The sequence below is a fragment of the Anoplopoma fimbria genome, chromosome 4 (assembly GCF_027596085.1).
Source record: "Anoplopoma fimbria isolate UVic2021 breed Golden Eagle Sablefish chromosome 4, Afim_UVic_2022, whole genome shotgun sequence".
Taxonomy (NCBI): domain Eukaryota; kingdom Metazoa; phylum Chordata; class Actinopteri; order Perciformes; family Anoplopomatidae; genus Anoplopoma; species Anoplopoma fimbria.
The window spans coordinates 11229854-11245838 of NC_072452.1; the positions used below are offsets into that span (position 1 = coordinate 11229854).

General features: G+C 38.8%; 2 protein-coding genes across 3 annotated transcripts; both read left to right on the top strand.

Annotated features, from left to right (window-relative positions):
• Window positions 1–2779: 2779 nt before the first annotated feature.
• LOC129090119 (T-cell immunoglobulin and mucin domain-containing protein 4-like) lies at window positions 2780–6079 on the top strand. Its single transcript, XM_054597641.1, has 6 exons — window positions 2780–2925; window positions 3075–3413; window positions 3487–3543; window positions 3734–3789; window positions 4322–4415; window positions 4571–6079. Exons 1-6 carry the CDS (start codon window positions 2883–2885, stop codon window positions 4645–4647), a joined length of 666 nt encoding a protein of 221 aa, XP_054453616.1. The 5' UTR covers window positions 2780–2882; the 3' UTR covers window positions 4648–6079.
• A 3245-nt stretch (window positions 6080–9324) lies between these two features.
• LOC129090061 (cell adhesion molecule DSCAML1-like) lies at window positions 9325–14725 on the top strand. 2 transcript variants are annotated; one of them, XM_054597553.1, is made up of 14 exons: window positions 9325–9447; window positions 9562–9900; window positions 10184–10312; window positions 10427–10594; window positions 10701–10771; window positions 10933–11179; window positions 11286–11429; window positions 11545–11607; window positions 11902–12030; window positions 12172–12336; window positions 12684–12736; window positions 13578–13680; window positions 13764–13794; window positions 13914–14725. In XM_054597553.1, the coding sequence occupies exons 1-14, from the start codon at window positions 9390–9392 to the stop codon at window positions 13969–13971; spliced, it is 1758 nt and encodes a 585-aa protein (XP_054453528.1). In that variant the 5' UTR covers window positions 9325–9389; the 3' UTR covers window positions 13972–14725. The 2 variants fall into 2 exon arrangements, with proteins under 2 accessions (XP_054453528.1, XP_054453527.1); XM_054597552.1 differs by having other exon boundaries at window positions 11545–11619; window positions 13914–14724.
• Window positions 14726–15985: the final 1260 nt, after the last annotated feature.

Here is a 15985-nt window from a genome sequence, read left to right on the forward strand (position 1 = left end):
TGTGAAGCTGACCACAATATTAAGTAAGGCAATATTTACTCTAGGAGCTCAGTGGTGGTCTTTGTGGCCTCTTTATCTTATCTCACTGATAGCATTGACAAGTGGAGGCAAAAACAAGCTGTCAATGGAGAGGGGCAGAAGGCAGATAAGAGCTGTCATACCAAAATATTTGTTCAACACAGCGAAGGCAAGGTCTTCATCAGGGCATCAGATGTTGAATAAATGAATAAATACATTTCACACTGACCTTTTGCAGTGCAACCTCCATTGCCATTATTTTAGGTCGAAATATTTACTTTTTCTCAGATAAAGTCCTTTCCATTAGTAATGCTCATATATCGACAACCTTTTTACAGTATATATGGGCATATTAAACATCACATGCATACCAAAGGAATGTCATTAGACAGTGTTTTTCCTTTTTTTAAGTTATATACGTTACCTTGATATGCAAAGCGGTAAACGTGTTAAATCGGTCTGAGGAGGTATAATGGAAAAATAGGGGGCAGTATTTCCATCGTCAAGCATGCTGTTGTCCCATATCTCGTCCAACAGAGGGTTGGTGTCTCATCAGACGAACACATTTGGGGATTAGAGGTCATCTGACGGACTGTGAAGCCGTTTTTGACAGCTCAGCATATTTGTTCCAAAGGTAATAAAGATCCTCTAATGTCAGCAGTATTGCAAATCGAAGCGTTCTCTTGTCTGCTTGCTGTGATGAATCACTTATGAACCTCAAATTGACAAAGAATGAAACTATGATGAGTGTATTGTATTAGTGTCCCCATAATTCTTCACTTATTTTACATTTCAAGCTCAGTCTCTCTGTGTTTCAGTTCCTCCAGAGATAGAGCTTACCATGCAGCAACCACCAGCCTCCTTCACAATGTCTAAATTCTGACCTCAGACTTTCAATTCTCCTTTTCTGTTTGCTGCAGGTTTTATCAGACATCAGCAGGTCGCCCAGCTATAGATTTCCCAGTGTTGGCTCTTTTTGCTTTGAACCACACCAGGAATTCAGCTTTAAATGCCATTTTTAAACCTTTATCTGTACAGATAAAGATTGACAATATAATCTGAACCTTAATAGGAAATCAAAGTAAACAAGACTCCTCTTGCAAAGTTGAGCAAGCAACTAAAAGTTTTATTGAGGGAAGTACTCAAGAAGTACTCAAGAAGTACTACCCGGAGCCTTCCTCGTAGCACTTATTGCACTCGTATTAGCTGCTGCACTTACTGTATTCGTATCAGTTCGCTGCACTTATTGAATTTGTATTTGTTTACTGCACTTATCCTATTCGTAGTAGTTTGTAGCACTTACTATATTCGGATTAGTCTGTTGCAATTATTGTTTTCGTAGTAATCTGCCTCTGCACTATACTTTTGCTCTGGCTTATGCTTTGAGATGCTTGTTTATGAAAGGAGATGCACTTATGACTTCTGGTGACTAGTAGTTCTCTTGAATACCTATGTTGAATACACTTCCTGTAAGTCGCTTTGGATAAAAGCGTCTGCTAAATGACTGTAATGTAATGTAATGTAATTGAGGGAGCAGTGGTCTTTAACACCCTGCTGTAGTGCAGGCACATTGGCATTTATTTTCATGATATTTTATAGAAAACAAACTGCTTTTTATCATATCTACGGTTTAATTTGAATGGGATTGAGCTATTTGTATGAAATATGCCCTCTCCTATCTATTGAACAGTTTCAGTTTATTTATGTTTGTTGGAAGTCTGGGACAATCTAAGAATAGAGTCACAGCTAAGAGCATTGAGAAAGAGAAGTGACAGAACACAGGACATCATTGTGGGAGGACAGTGATCTATGGAGCACTATAGCGGCTCAATGCTGGCTGACAGTGTTGACAAGTGGAGGTGGAGATAGGCCTATTAGAGGAGAACGTAGGGCAGATAAAGGCAGGCAAAGACAAATTGTTTTTCTTAGGCTGCAGTCCTCATACACACACAGTTAGTAATGGTCTTTCAACAATGGCCTTTGAGCATTCACACATACATCCACACATGCATATACACAAAGACACTAACTGGAACCCTCAATGGTGATTTTTATCTTGCCATACATTTAAAACTTGACTGCTTGTGAAGTGTATTGGTTTACCTGTGAACAATCATATCATGTTTGCAAAATAAATATTCTACCAAAGTGTGAAAGTAGAGTAAGACAGAGATGAAAACTATGCCTTTTCACAGACTGTTAATCCAAATTGTTCCTTTAGACAGAAACTGACCGGTAGAGAGCTTTATTCTACAATATAACCACAACATAAAAAGTGACATGGTGGTCTACAGTATCTTAAGGGTCTAAACTAATAAAATGGATCATTTCAACTTTATTAGTCACTTTGAGAAATCTCTTAAACCTAATAGGATTTGGCTAAGGGGTATTGTGTTCACTCATAAAGGATAGAAAATGCGTATTTTAAACAATGGATGAAAGAAGGGTTCAGATGGGGTTTGGTAAGATGGACAGTAACCAGACTGCTGCACTGAGTAATTGTAATATATCTTAAAGAAACTTTGTATGAAATATCCTCCAAGGGACAGGCTGAGGGCTTCAAAAAATTTCTTCTCCAATGAATACATGTGGGATTGCATGTTGTGAGTTAAAATGTGTAATAGGTGAGAGCTGATGTGTCTATGGACAACACCAATCTCAGATGAGATCTATAACAGCAGATGCCATGTGAGCCCATTGCACAACACAAGAATGCAATGTAGTATGACTAGTATTGATTTCCTTCCTGATTTTCCAAAAAGGGGAAGTTGAAACTTCAGTGCATGGTACCATCCAGACTGAAGTTTGTGTGTGGGGGGATACATTTATTTTCTCCATACATTGTTATACAATAGCCTACACAGATGCGTGGTCTTTGTTATTTTTACCTCTCAATCCTGACCCAAGGTGAGTCGATATTCTGCGCTTTTCTGTTTCCTTGTGGGTGTAAGAGTGCTGATGTGTGCGTGCATGTGGGGATGCATTCGTGGGCTTCACATTTATTAATTACAATCTGCATTCTATCATCCAGTTTGATCAATTGCTGTGCTCCACAGTGTCTTCCAGCACCCTCAAAGTCATTGGCTACTTTGGGCACAATGTCACTTTGGCCTGTAGTTATGACAGCCAAACTCACGGCGTCCTGAGCTTCTGTTGGGGTCGAGGGATGGTGCCCACGTCTAAATGCTCCAAAACCATCGTCTCATCACAGGATGGGGTTGTGCTTTCCAGGCAGATGCCCAGGTACCAGCTGTTGGGCAGGGTGACAGACGGAGATGTGTCACTGACCATCCTGGATGCCCAGAGGAGTGATGCCGGCGTGTACGGCTGCAGGATTGAGATCGCAGGGTGGTTCAACGACAAGAAGGTCAACACAGAACTGGTCTTGGAGGAAGGTAACACTCATGGAAATCATCCAGGTTCATTATGAGCTCTGTTATCCAGCCTTAAGGTATTTTGTTTTTCAAGCTCCTGTGGAACGACCCGTTACCCAGGACTGGACACTTACTGCAGCGGAGAGACAAGGTGAGCAACCACCTGTGAACAAATTGATAATGTTGAATAGTGGTCATGTTGATCAGAATTGCCTTTAAGCTATTTTATTGGCAATGTTTTGTGTTCGGGGATAAAACATAATTTTGTTCATTGCATTTCATTTTGAAGGATACATTTAATTTTATATGTGGTAGTAACTGACAGTTTCAACTCCTTACAGAAATAATGACAACATCCTTGACTAAAAATGTAGAAGTTGGTTTCACAACAACTGTGGTATTGTACAATTTTTTTTCATTTATTCAAAAGTGAGGAAATGTAATATGTTACAAAATGTTTGCACATCATTATACTTTCTACAATGCGCATAGGATGTTATTTAAATTAAAAAATATAGTGGTTTGAGTCTGAGCTGTTTTAGTAAAAAAATGTAAACAACTGAAGAAAAATGTACACCTAATCTCAGGAGGTATTTGTCAACAATGAAACTTTAAAATACAGAGGAAGAAAGCTGCACACCCATGACTCTTGCAATAGTACATGTTTTGCAACCAATATTAAAGCACATCTGGCCTTCTTCAGGAACATTTTGTCTAAAGAATGATTGTAAGTGTGTGAATTTCACCTCAACTTTCGGTGCTAGGATTTGCACGTTTGGGTGAGATGTGAGAAAATAGTACAAAGATATATTACAGTTTTTGATATTACATGTATTATCAATATACTGTATATTCATGGCATATATAACAAACTAAGGGCCAATTATAATTGACCCAATCCCTCATGATAAGGTTCATTTTCGTTTCAGGAAAAATTCAAAGCCTTCCTTGAAGTGGGGAACATTGGCAGGGTGGCAGCTATTTCCCTTTCCGGCATAATCATAATCCTCATTTTTGTTTTCAGTAAGTGTGGAATGGATTATAATTTGTGCTCATGTGCCATTCAGATTCATTTTACACATTACAAGTGGGCGTCTATCGAGCCGTTGAAGTCACTGAGTGCGTCTTCCTTTTATAAACTGAGAATGTAATTTAATGTTTGTATTTCTTCAAACCAGGGAGACGATTTCTGCCGAAGAGGATGGTTCAACATCTCCACACCTCAACTGCTGAAAACATTTATGAAATACAATGAAAGGTCCCAACATTATGAGGATAACTGAGTCTATAAGAGACTGCTTGCTGAATGTGTCTGCTTGTCACGTGCTGACTTGATCCACCTCTTCAGCTTTAAAGGGAAGCCTTTTGAGCCCATTTTAAGCACCTTACTGAGCCCCACCACTCTCAGATTGCTCTGAAAAAAGGCAAATGTGGGTCATATGTGGCTAAGAAAATGCAAAAAATACTGTGCAGATTAAATTATTTGCCGTTTGTCTTGTTTCATAGCGAAATGGATCTCACAGACCTTGAGTGCTGTCAGATGGTTTATAATTGTGGTCACAATGCCACCTATTGGACTTAATGCATCATTATCAAAATATTAGAGAAGATTCCACCATGAATACACTGTACACGCAGTTTGAAGCTATTAAATGTCTGTTCCTACTCGATTTCGACTTTATTCAAAAGTCGAAATAACAGAATATTGAAAAACTGACCAGCAAAGAGTAAAATTAAAAATAACCTAAAAAACAAAATTTTTGTTCTGATATATGAAAATGATAAATCCTCTCTTAACTCTCAGGTCCACATAAATTACATTTGGACCACATTTATGTCTATTTATTTTATGCTGAAATTTATCAATGACTCAATGTCACAGTAAAACACTGGATGAAAATTGTCCCAGTGAGGTGAAAGATATTTGGTCTGTCTGTTGGACCTCCTTGTTATGAGAATTTATAGAATATGAGGAGTCACTCAAACACAAATCTTCTTCCAGTTTTTGGCGTGCAGTTTTTCTAGGAATTTGTTTGGCTATGTAAGCAAAATGAAAAGTGCGACTGGGCACACAGCAGCTTTATATTCAATGGCTGATGTGAGAATATCAATGTTTCAACTTTGCATGTTTAAAAAAAATCTTGCTGCTATATGCACCTATCTACTTTACAAGCATACATATATTGTGACTTTACAAGATCTTACATAAAAAAAGAGGTTCATTATTGATACCCTGTATGAGCAAAATTAAACAAAGGTTATCACCTCTACCTCAATATAGATCTCCTTGGATCTGGTCTGTAACTACACTTAACAGGTGTAATTATTCATACATTTTAATATTTTTTTTCTGCCTTAATCTGAAGTTAATGAAATGGAAAAATCTAAATACTCACTTGTATTTTTATATTGTAGAAGTTAGTTGTGGGAGTGATCAAAGTAGAAGTTCTGTGCTGGGTTACTAAACATCTAATGGACCTAAATTTTTACTCAGCAGTCTAAGAAACATACAGAAGTCCAGAGTTTCAACTTCCATCAGTCTCTGGATACAATGGATGCATTTTTGGTAACGCACTTAGTATTTATACAGATAATATTACTTTTTTGAAAAAACAGGTGATGTACTCTCAGTTGAATATTTTTGAAACCTCTGTGTTGTGTTCCTAAAACTTATTTTTGTATAATAAAATAACAGTTCATATTGTTCTATCTGTGATTAACAATGTGTGGTTATATGCACATGCTGGAAACATAAAAACCCTAAATTTACCCTTTATTTAACCAGGCGAGTCATTAAGAGAAAATTCTTAATTGCAAAGGCGGGTTTGAAAAAGGCAAAGCCTCTTCAGGGAATGGTGTGGGGCTAACAGAGGTCAAATGAAGACCTATCCAAACATTTCCAACTCACCCATTACTGGCATACAGTCACAACAAGAGTACATGTGACAACAAGCATTACATGAAGACATGCAGACTAGCACACAGGCTTTGGGCAATACAAACGCAACGTAAAACAAAAAGCAGCAGCAAGAGATCAAATCATGCATAGGATAACAGTATGCAGCCGACATCAACCTTAAACTTTATTACACGTCGTATACATAAATTCAATTTGACCTCTGCTTTTAACCCTTCTTAAGCATATAGGCTGCTGTGAAGCGTTTGGGTAGCAACTCCAGTTCAATGTCTCGCTCAAGGACACTTGACATACGGACAGTTGGAGCCGGGACCACCACTGCTCTGGTTAAAGGACTTGCTCAACCCACTTACCTCCCACAGGAAGTAGGACTGATTTAAGATTGGAGGAGAGACAGTTTAAAGTTATAGTACAGTGAGCTTTCCCATCATACTTTTTTTTTTTCAATAATTGTTAAATTTCATTTAAATGTGCAGTTATGTGGGTGTGGAACCTGGAAGCAAGAAATAGAGTGCAGAGCGATATTAAAGTTTTCAACATACAATATATTTGAATACACTGCATATGTATGGCACAAATATAAGACTATGTGCCAATTGTTATCGACCCATCCCTCATGATGAGGTTCATTTTCATTGCAGGAAAATCAAAGCCTGGAAGTGGGAAACATTAACGGTTGGCAGCTATTTATTTTTCTTCACCATATTCCTCAACCTTATTTTCCATTAGTGTGGAATGGATTATAGTTTGTGACTCGTGCGCCATTCAGATTAATTTTACACATTAAAGATAGTGGGCCTTCCTTCTTTCGTCTGTTTTAGGAACACAGGTCATAGTGGATGATTTTGCAGAGTATAATTCACTTCCAATGCCAACATTAGTGGGTCTGGTTGGGTGCAGAGCAGCACGTAAATTCAGCCCATCAGATTCCTGTTTAAATGTTTTACTACGTTTACCATAACCACAATCTTTCAATAACCTTAGCCAAGTCTTTTAGTTACCTTAACTTTAAGCTAACCATGGTTTATTTATCATAACTGCAATCTTTTCCCTTACAATAAAGATTCACTGTTCCAACATAGTTTCTGTGCGCAGACATTGTAGCAATACATAAACAGTTGGCATTGAACAGTCATAACTTGTCCGTATCCAGTTTTGCAGAATTATGTAATTATAAAGCTGAGGTTGGCAGTTTTTTCATTTGGCAAAAATTCCATAATGGCCTTTCAGAATAATCAAATTGCTACCCCAGCGTAGGCAGTTTTCTGGAAAAGGCGAAAATACGCCAGAATTAAAAAATACAGCCCTCATCCTGCAGCTCTCTCCCCTCTGTCCTAAACCCCTCCCACCAGCTACGCAGGCATGTGAGTATGATTATGAGCACTCTTCTTTCATTTGAAACACCATCCTCATTTTTATTGCGATACCGATAAAGCTATATAATGATTAGCGACAATTCTATGAGAATTAATGTTTTTCTGAAACCTACTTTAACATCCTGAGAACAGTTTTGTGTGTCCAAAAGCTTGAGTGAGGATCACCTGAATAAAGACATGTCTGTCATGACGTATGTTTAATTAATTTATGTCCTCAGCCTTAGAGGGAAGCCTTTTGAACACTCGTCTGTTAAATCAATATGAAAAAAACTATAACTTTCTCAGAAGCAGCTTATATGGTCCCACTTTACTTAGAAAGGGCAAATATGGGTCATGTGAGGCTCAGAAGATGCAAAAATATCCTGGGGAATAATTAATTCCTTGTCTTGCTTTTATTTCTGTTGTTCAAATTACATATTGCAGCATGAAAATCTTGGGGATGGTTTATACTTGGACACAATGCCACCTACTGGGTTTAACACACAGTCAACATATTAGAGAAGAGTGTTTCACTTTGAGTACAGTGTGCCCTTATCAATGTCCCCAGTTTCTTGGTGCATTTTTATGTAAGAATGATGAATGTTGATTTGCTGAATTTTAATCACATTTTTCACTTCTTTGTTTATGATCAAAATGGATTGATTGTACATTTTAAATCACAACACCAATGCTGTGTTAAGAAACACGTTTTGTTTTTTTTCTATTAAGATCTCACTGTGAAACCTGTGCAAATATTGATTTAATCTAAGAGTCCTTATAAATACTGATTTTGTTCCCTCTATGAATTAGTATACCAGTGTAAAATCCACTAAATCAAGGGGAAGGCATCTTTATTAAGGCCGCAAGGGAAATGATGGCTGTGATAGTGTTTACTGAAATTTCATGAGAAAATTGTCTGAATTGTGGAAAGTCTGCAAGTTTTCTTATAGTAGCGGTTTCTCTTAAGTTTCTTCCCAGTGTACCCGGGTTCACAAGTACAATAGAGTTGGTCATCTCACTCTGCAAATAAGAAGAGGAAGTTCTGTGCTGGTTACTAAACATCCACCAGACCTAAGTGCTTACTCGGCAGAAACACACACATGTCTATGGCCCTTGAGTAAACCAGACGTTCTATTTCTGAAAGAGATATATTTCAGGACATATTGAGTTCATGTTCCTGGAATTGATGATGAAGATTATGTATCTACAACCGTTTTATGTAAACGGTAAATGTTAGCATTAAAGTTAGCTTCAGAGATTTTTATAGTCTTTAGAGTTATTTTGAATATTTTAATAAAAACATTTTTTGGTGTGTGTGCTCCGTTAAAAAAGAAGCACATTTTACTGCAGCATTTCTGTGGAAGCTCTTCATCAAAGAATAAGTTAAGAGTTTGAATGTTTAAAACTTCCTAAATTCCCTTCAGTCACTACAAGGAGTGAGAACAAACAACAGGAGTGAAGGCAGTATATTGATAACCTTGATTCTGTCTCTGTCTAATCTAAGAATGAAACATGTGTGTTACTTCTAGGATAAGGAACCAAAACCACAGAAAAGGAAACGTCTCTTTCTACATTCCTCTTTTGCCAGCAGAAGTTGTTTGTGTGAGCATATCAAGGACAGTATCATGTGATTTAGAAGGATTTCAAAGCCGAAACCACACTGGTTTGGTTCAGTGTGGCTTGGCAGGTGGACCAAATCCTGAGTGATTCTTAGACGGGAGTAAAATGATTTTTTTAAGACACCTCTCTCTGTGTTGCAATCTCCTCTTTTGTCTTCTCCTGGGTAAGACAGTCATGAGTATGATTTGCATTTTTGTTAAAATGAAAATTACATTTTTTTTTTTTATATACCTTCCCAAATATTCCTTCATGCCATTGGGGCTTGCTATCTTTTCAGGTTGTGTGTCTGCAGAAAGCATCATAGCCACAGTGGGAGAAGATGTTACTCTGATATGCAACTATGACGCCAAGTACTACGGCAAGCTTTCTACATGCTGGGGTCGGGGAGACATCCCCAACAGGGGCTGTGCCAATGAGGTGCTCAAGACAGACGGGACATCAGTGATCAGCAGACTGTCAGAGCGTTACCTGCTCAAGGGTGATGTTGGTGTGGGAGATGTGTCGCTCACCATCAGGCATGTTGAGGAGGGCGACTCCGGGACGTATGGCTGCCGTGTGGACATACCAGGCTGGTTCAATGATCACAAGCACCAGCTGACTCTGACGGTAGTGGCAGGTGAGACCAACAGGGAGACTGTATAATCTGTAAGGGAGAGACCAAACTCTAACATTTGTGGCAAATTGAGTTACTGGAAATACTTAGGGACTCCCTACTTTTTGGAAAAACGTCCCTCACGACTTCACAAAAACCAAGACGTCATCTGAAAATTCTCACATTTGAGACGCTGGAACAAGCACATGCTTTGATTTGCTTTGCACATGGTTTAATCTGGTGATTTATTAATCGACTAATTGTTTAAGCACTATGAAGCCTTCAACTTAGTTTTTATTTCTTTTAGTACGCCCTAATCCTCTGACGGTGGAGACGAGAGAGGTGAAGGAGAGAACTGTCACTGTTCGCTGGACTCCTGTGTTTGACGGCGGCAAGCCCATTACAGCCTACAGGATTGATCTCAAAAACAAACAGGGTAAGCAGCAGACAATTATCCCAATAATCTTAATAGAATCAGAACATTTTGGCAGCTAATTATATACTTTGGAGAATGATGAATGGACCTTTTCTTCGGGTCATTGTTGAACAGCATCCTGGGATACTGCAGTGAGTACCGAAGTCTCAGATCCTGAACTGACTCAGCTGACTTTGGTGGATTTGCGTCCGGCAAAGTCCTTCAACCTTCGCATGTTTGCTATAAACAGTGTGGGCATGAGCGAATCCAGCAATGTCCTGACAGTCACAACTAAAGAAGCAGGTAGTTTTCTTCATTATTTATAATTTTAGCAATGATTAGAATCGTGTAGAACTAATATAACATCATTTTTGACGGATGGCCTCTTTAAGATGTGTTTTCCTTACAGCCCCAGACGGTCCTCCCCTGGATATGAAGCTGGAGGCCCTCACTTCTCACAGTATCAAGGTCACTTGGAAGGTAAAGACACATTGAAAAAACACTCTCATTAAAAAAAAAGGGCTATGGATTATACCCATTTAGCCCAGGCTTTGTGATGATTTGATCCTACATGATATATATTTGAAAAGAAAATTGTGTGCAAATACTTTACAACTCTAAGAGTGTTTTCTCTTGAACAGCCTCCGAGGCTCGAACACAGAAACGGGGTTCTCCGGAGTTACAGCATTAGCTACAGACAGTATGACCCTGCAGGCAGAACGTACAAAAGGTGGCAGCACTTAAGTGTGATGGCCACACGGGAACTAGAAAGCGTCGTCCTGAGCAACCTGAAGCCTTCTGCTGAATACGGAGTGATGATACAGGCCATAACAAGTGCAGGAGTAGGACCTTCCTCAAATGCACCTCTCTGCTCAACTCTTGATGAGGGTAAGATGGGAAACACAAGAAGATGCCAAAATATGGCGCAAACATTAATTTTGTTATTATTTCATATCAAGTAATTTACATAGGTTGGATTTTATTTTCTTTCAAGTTCACATAACGTCAACAGCATCAACAATCAAATCTTCTTCCACTGCGGCTACAACAATCAAATCTTCCACTGCGGCTACAACAATCAAATCTTCTTCCACTGCGGCCACAATTTGGATACAAAACACTTCAAGTTTCACTTCAGGTATGTGTTATTGTGTAGATGAATCTTATTCCTAAATCATTTATAAACATCTTGAGAATTATAGAAATATGTTTTGACTAAAAATGTTTTTGTTTTGTTTTCATTCTGTCCCAAGTTCGAACAGCATCAACAATTGAGACTGTCACTGCTGCCACTGTTTGGGGAGAAAGAACCACAAGTATCACATCAGGTTTCATAAGTTTTTTCCACTGACACTGAATTAATGTTGCTGTTTATTACATACTTTTGCATTTTAGACATTACATTGGCATGAACTTTATCTGAATGCAGATCCTCCACAGTCTCTGTGAATCACAAAATGTGCCCAAATCCAATTTAGATCACATGTGCTGTTATAGTGTCCCATAAGAATAGATCCGTTATTCACATCTCTAGTTTGTCTGCACATGACATGATCATTGTGAAAGATTCTGTTATTCTTCGCTAAATGTCTCTGCTGTGTGTTTTCCAGTGCCCCCGGATCCCCCTGTGATTGAATTAAAGCAGGTCAAAGACAATACCATTTCCCTTTTCTGGACTCCTGGGTTTGAAGGTGACAGCCCTATCACTGGCTATTACCTGGAGTGGAAAGCAGTTAACGGTATGAGACATTTTTAATGGAGTCATTTGATCATTGCCACTTCACTGTAACTAAACTGCTGACACTAAATTCACATTGTTAATCCCTTTGGCATCTGGTGATATAATGTTAAAAAAAAAGTATCTTTCTTCTCCTCCACAGCCTCGTGGGATTACACGAAGACAGTTGTTTTCTTCAGCCCCAACCAGACAGAGACCACAATAATAGAGATAAATCCCTCAACATACAACATCCGCATGTTTGCCAAGAACAGTCTGGGCACCAGTAAGGCTAGCAATGTCCTCACCATCACCACTGGAGAAGCAGGTGTTGTTTATTGATTCTAACTAATGTTTCTTTTATTTTTAGTCTTATTGTGTCTGTTGTTTTTGACTGTGGTACATCAGGCGGAACAGGACTGGTGTTTCTATTGCTACACCCTTTAGTGTTACTGTGATTCTGTGGCCCTTGGTCACACTCACCGAGTCAGCCAAAAATATTAATGAATAAAACTTTCATTATTACACAACCACAGTTCCCTCAAAGAACAGGAAACACGCCTAAAGTGACCTTGTTAATTATTTTCATAGATGTTTTGTTTTTTTTGCATCTTGAGTAGTTTTCTGAAAAGCAAAACTTCCTCTTAGCTACTTTCCTTTGTGGGTGTCTGACAGGTCATCAGGGAGTTGACGTCCTTACCACCATATCTACTGACACTCATGTTGCTGTAAGTATGAAAACAATGACTTCACAAACAAACAATGTGGATTTTAACATTAAATCAAAAGACCATGTTCAAGTTAATGTTAAAGGGTTCGTTTACAGTGACAAACCCACAGATAGAGCATTGTTTTGGTTTTACAGCCCGCACATTTACTGTATATGTTTGAGATTTAAACATTCACAATCCGTGGTGGAAGAAGTACTCACTTAGTAAAAGTTGCAATACCAAAGTGTAGAAATCTCTTAATCTATTACAAGTAAAAGTATTAGCATCAAAATATTGTTGTGTTGCACCTGCTGCGATTATACAGTGGCCCAGAATGGACAAACCAACCACTGGCTCTATTTATAGCCATCATTTTTGTCACTTTATCGCATGTGCCACCATAGAACACTCCTACACGCCTGGTTTTAATCTTCAACCTCAAAGCTAGATGCTGCCAAATCCTACGCATTGCACCTTTTAAGGTACCCAAAGTAAACAAACTCATTATGCAGCATGTCCCATTTCAGAATTGTGGAGTAAAAAATACAAACCTTCCGTCTGAAACATAGTGATGCAGAAGTATGAAATAGTGTACAATGGAAATACTGAAGTAAAGTAGAAGTAACTCTAAATTGTACTTAGTACATTTGATTAAATGTACTTGGTTACTTTTCACCACTGCACATCATCCCCTGTTGGCAGCGTTAATAGTAAAGCAGCTCTGATGAAGCTGGTGACTTTGAGGCTGTTTATCTGTTAGCATGTTTTGATGCTCTGCCCCCTAGTGGCAAATATCTGTTATTGCAAGTTTAGTGTAAATAAGATCTCCAGTGAACTGTCATTGAATCGTCTCTGCTAGGCCAGCATTGAGGAGAGTCAGAATGGTCACCGAGCAGCCATCGTGGTGCCAGTGGTGCTGCTGGTCTCGGTTGTTGCCATAGTAACCATGTGGCAGCTTAGACGTGAGTATTCCTAACAATAAAAACTTAACAAGTCCGACCAATTTCTTTATTTGATTTGATCCTTACTGTCTCTGTCCATATAGGAATAAAACAGAAAAAAGGCAGCATGAGCATGTGAGTTGTTTGTAGTATTTGTTTGCAGTATTTGTCACATTTGTATAGAGAATTAAGTCATTTAAAAATAACTGTTATTGCCTCTGCTTGATTGAACCATAACTTTTTCTTGTGTGCAGGTGGCTGACCAATGAATCTCTACGTTACAGAGGGTCCGAGCCACTACAAGAGCTGTAAAACTATGAGTTACTCCACAGTTCAGGCTACGACAACACAAATAAGCAGTAGGCTAGATTACATTTTGTGAAATTTGTCAAATAAGGTTATATATACATCTGTTTGTTATGTCATTGAGATATGAAACTTCCCCTGCGTGTTGAGTTGATCAAACTAATCAAAAAGAAAACTAATCTTTTTTTCTAAACACTCAAAACAGAAGCTAAAATCACAACACGAATGCAGTGTTAAGATGAGATCTGCCTTTATTTCCAATATTATGTTGCAGCATTTGTTGTATTAGTTTGTCATTCTTGTTGTTTCCTTTCTTTCTTACAATATATATTAGCACTATATTAACACTATAAGATAAGATAATCCTTTATTAGTCCCGCAGCGGGGAAATTTGCAGGCTTACAGCAGCAGAGAGTAAAGACCCTCAACAGGTCATTAAATGACTATAGTACTATTCTTATGTGACTTCCTGTGTAATGAAATAATACCATTTTGCTTTAGGCTATAACAATAAACATCCACAGCGTTTGTTCAGCAAAACTTTATTTTATTGGGTTAAACATTTTGTGTCATGTCGAAAATGAATCATTACTTATAAGTTACCAGCAGCAGCTGTACCAGATGTGACTGTTTAAAAATATGCTCAATGAAATCAAATGGTAAAAGTGTAAACAGTCCAACCACAGATACTAACATGATGAAAGGTAGTTTATGAAGTTGAGATAAGATAAGAAAAAATCAAGTTGCATTTAAAGAAAATCTCTCCCATTCTTTGCTTTAAATTAAAGCTAAACTTATCCAAATTCCTCCTCCGACTAAAATCTTGTCAAAAAGCCTACACACATAACTGATGTTCTTAACCAATCGGTTCTTTCAATTAACCCCAAACCCTTAACTGCTTGTTATTGGACAAAACCAACCAATTCCTGATAAATAATAAAAGCAGCCATTTTATCCCTGCATTTCTCACAACCACTGACCACCAGTGTCCAGTTAAAACCACAAGATGGAGCCAGAGTGCCACCAGTGAGTTGATCTAATACTCTAAAGCGCTCGTCAGATCACTTGGATCTCACCTCATCAGCGTCAGAGTCGTCCTCAGAGACAGGCACGGCAGCCAGCTGGATTTCCATCCATCTGTCCTGTAAATCTTTTAATTGTCCTAATTAAGGAGATGAGGAAGAGGAGGAGATCTGATACCTCTGTGGGGCTCTGAGGCAGCTGCCTGCGAGGGAGTCTCTTACTAATGGGGGATCATAGGGGGGATACCCGAGATTGTGTCTCAGCGGGGACTACATGGCACAATAGGGATGTGTATGGATTGATGTATATATGAATGAGTGTTGAAAAAGGCCTTAAGCTTCCTTTTCTGCTTTTTAAAAATCTTTTTCTAAATGAGGCAGATGACTGAGCTACCGATGAAGAAAACTGTTGCTTTTGTTGCTTCTGCATTTGCATGCTAAAGTGTCACACTTCCTGAGAAACTGACTTTTTGCCTACAGTTTTGTAAATATGGCTTGATTATTCTGTTGCGGTGGTTATACATCACAAACTCGGAGCTGCTGACGAACAAAGCCACAGTGCGCCGTGAGACAGAGGCCTGTAAACACAACGCTACCACATCCCTCCTCTTAGGTCCCCTCACTTCCGCTGTCCCCTGTCCTTCTCCCTTCTTTCCTCTGCCTCCTCACTCTGGCTTTGCTAACACAAACACCCGTGCCCTTCTGTTCTGGTGCTTTCCTCAATCTCCACACCTCTTCACCTTCTTCTCTTTTTATCCATTTCCCTCCCAGTTTAAGCCCTGCTGATTGCAATGTGTAGAACTTACATTAACAGAGGAAGAGAGGCAAGGAAGGTTGTGGGAAGCGATGGTTTGGTGGCTTTGATGAGGTCGCTTTCATGGCCACACAGCCAAAAAAACTGTTTACCTCCCAGTCACCTCCACCCCCACTTCTCTTCCTTCCCCTTGGACCATGCTTGCTACCCGTAAACCACACAAGGCAACAAACCAGTAGCCAAT

Coding starts and splice junctions, on each gene's coding strand:
- LOC129090119 (XM_054597641.1), top strand. CDS start 2,883: ATGCGTGGTCTTTGTTATTTTTACCTCTCAATCCTGACCCAAG. Junction 2,926..3,074: donor CCTCTCAATCCTGACCCAAG/GTGAGTCGATAT, acceptor TGTGCTCCACAG/TGTCTTCCAGCACCCTCAAA. Junction 3,544..3,733: donor TACTGCAGCGGAGAGACAAG/GTGAGCAACCAC, acceptor AACTCCTTACAG/AAATAATGACAACATCCTTG.
- LOC129090061 (XM_054597552.1), top strand. CDS start 9,390: ATGATTTTTTTAAGACACCTCTCTCTGTGTTGCAATCTCCTCTTTTGT. Junction 9,901..10,183: donor GACTCTGACGGTAGTGGCAG/GTGAGACCAACA, acceptor TATTTCTTTTAG/TACGCCCTAATCCTCTGACG. Junction 12,337..12,683: donor CATCACCACTGGAGAAGCAG/GTGTTGTTTATT, acceptor GGTGTCTGACAG/GTCATCAGGGAGTTGACGTC.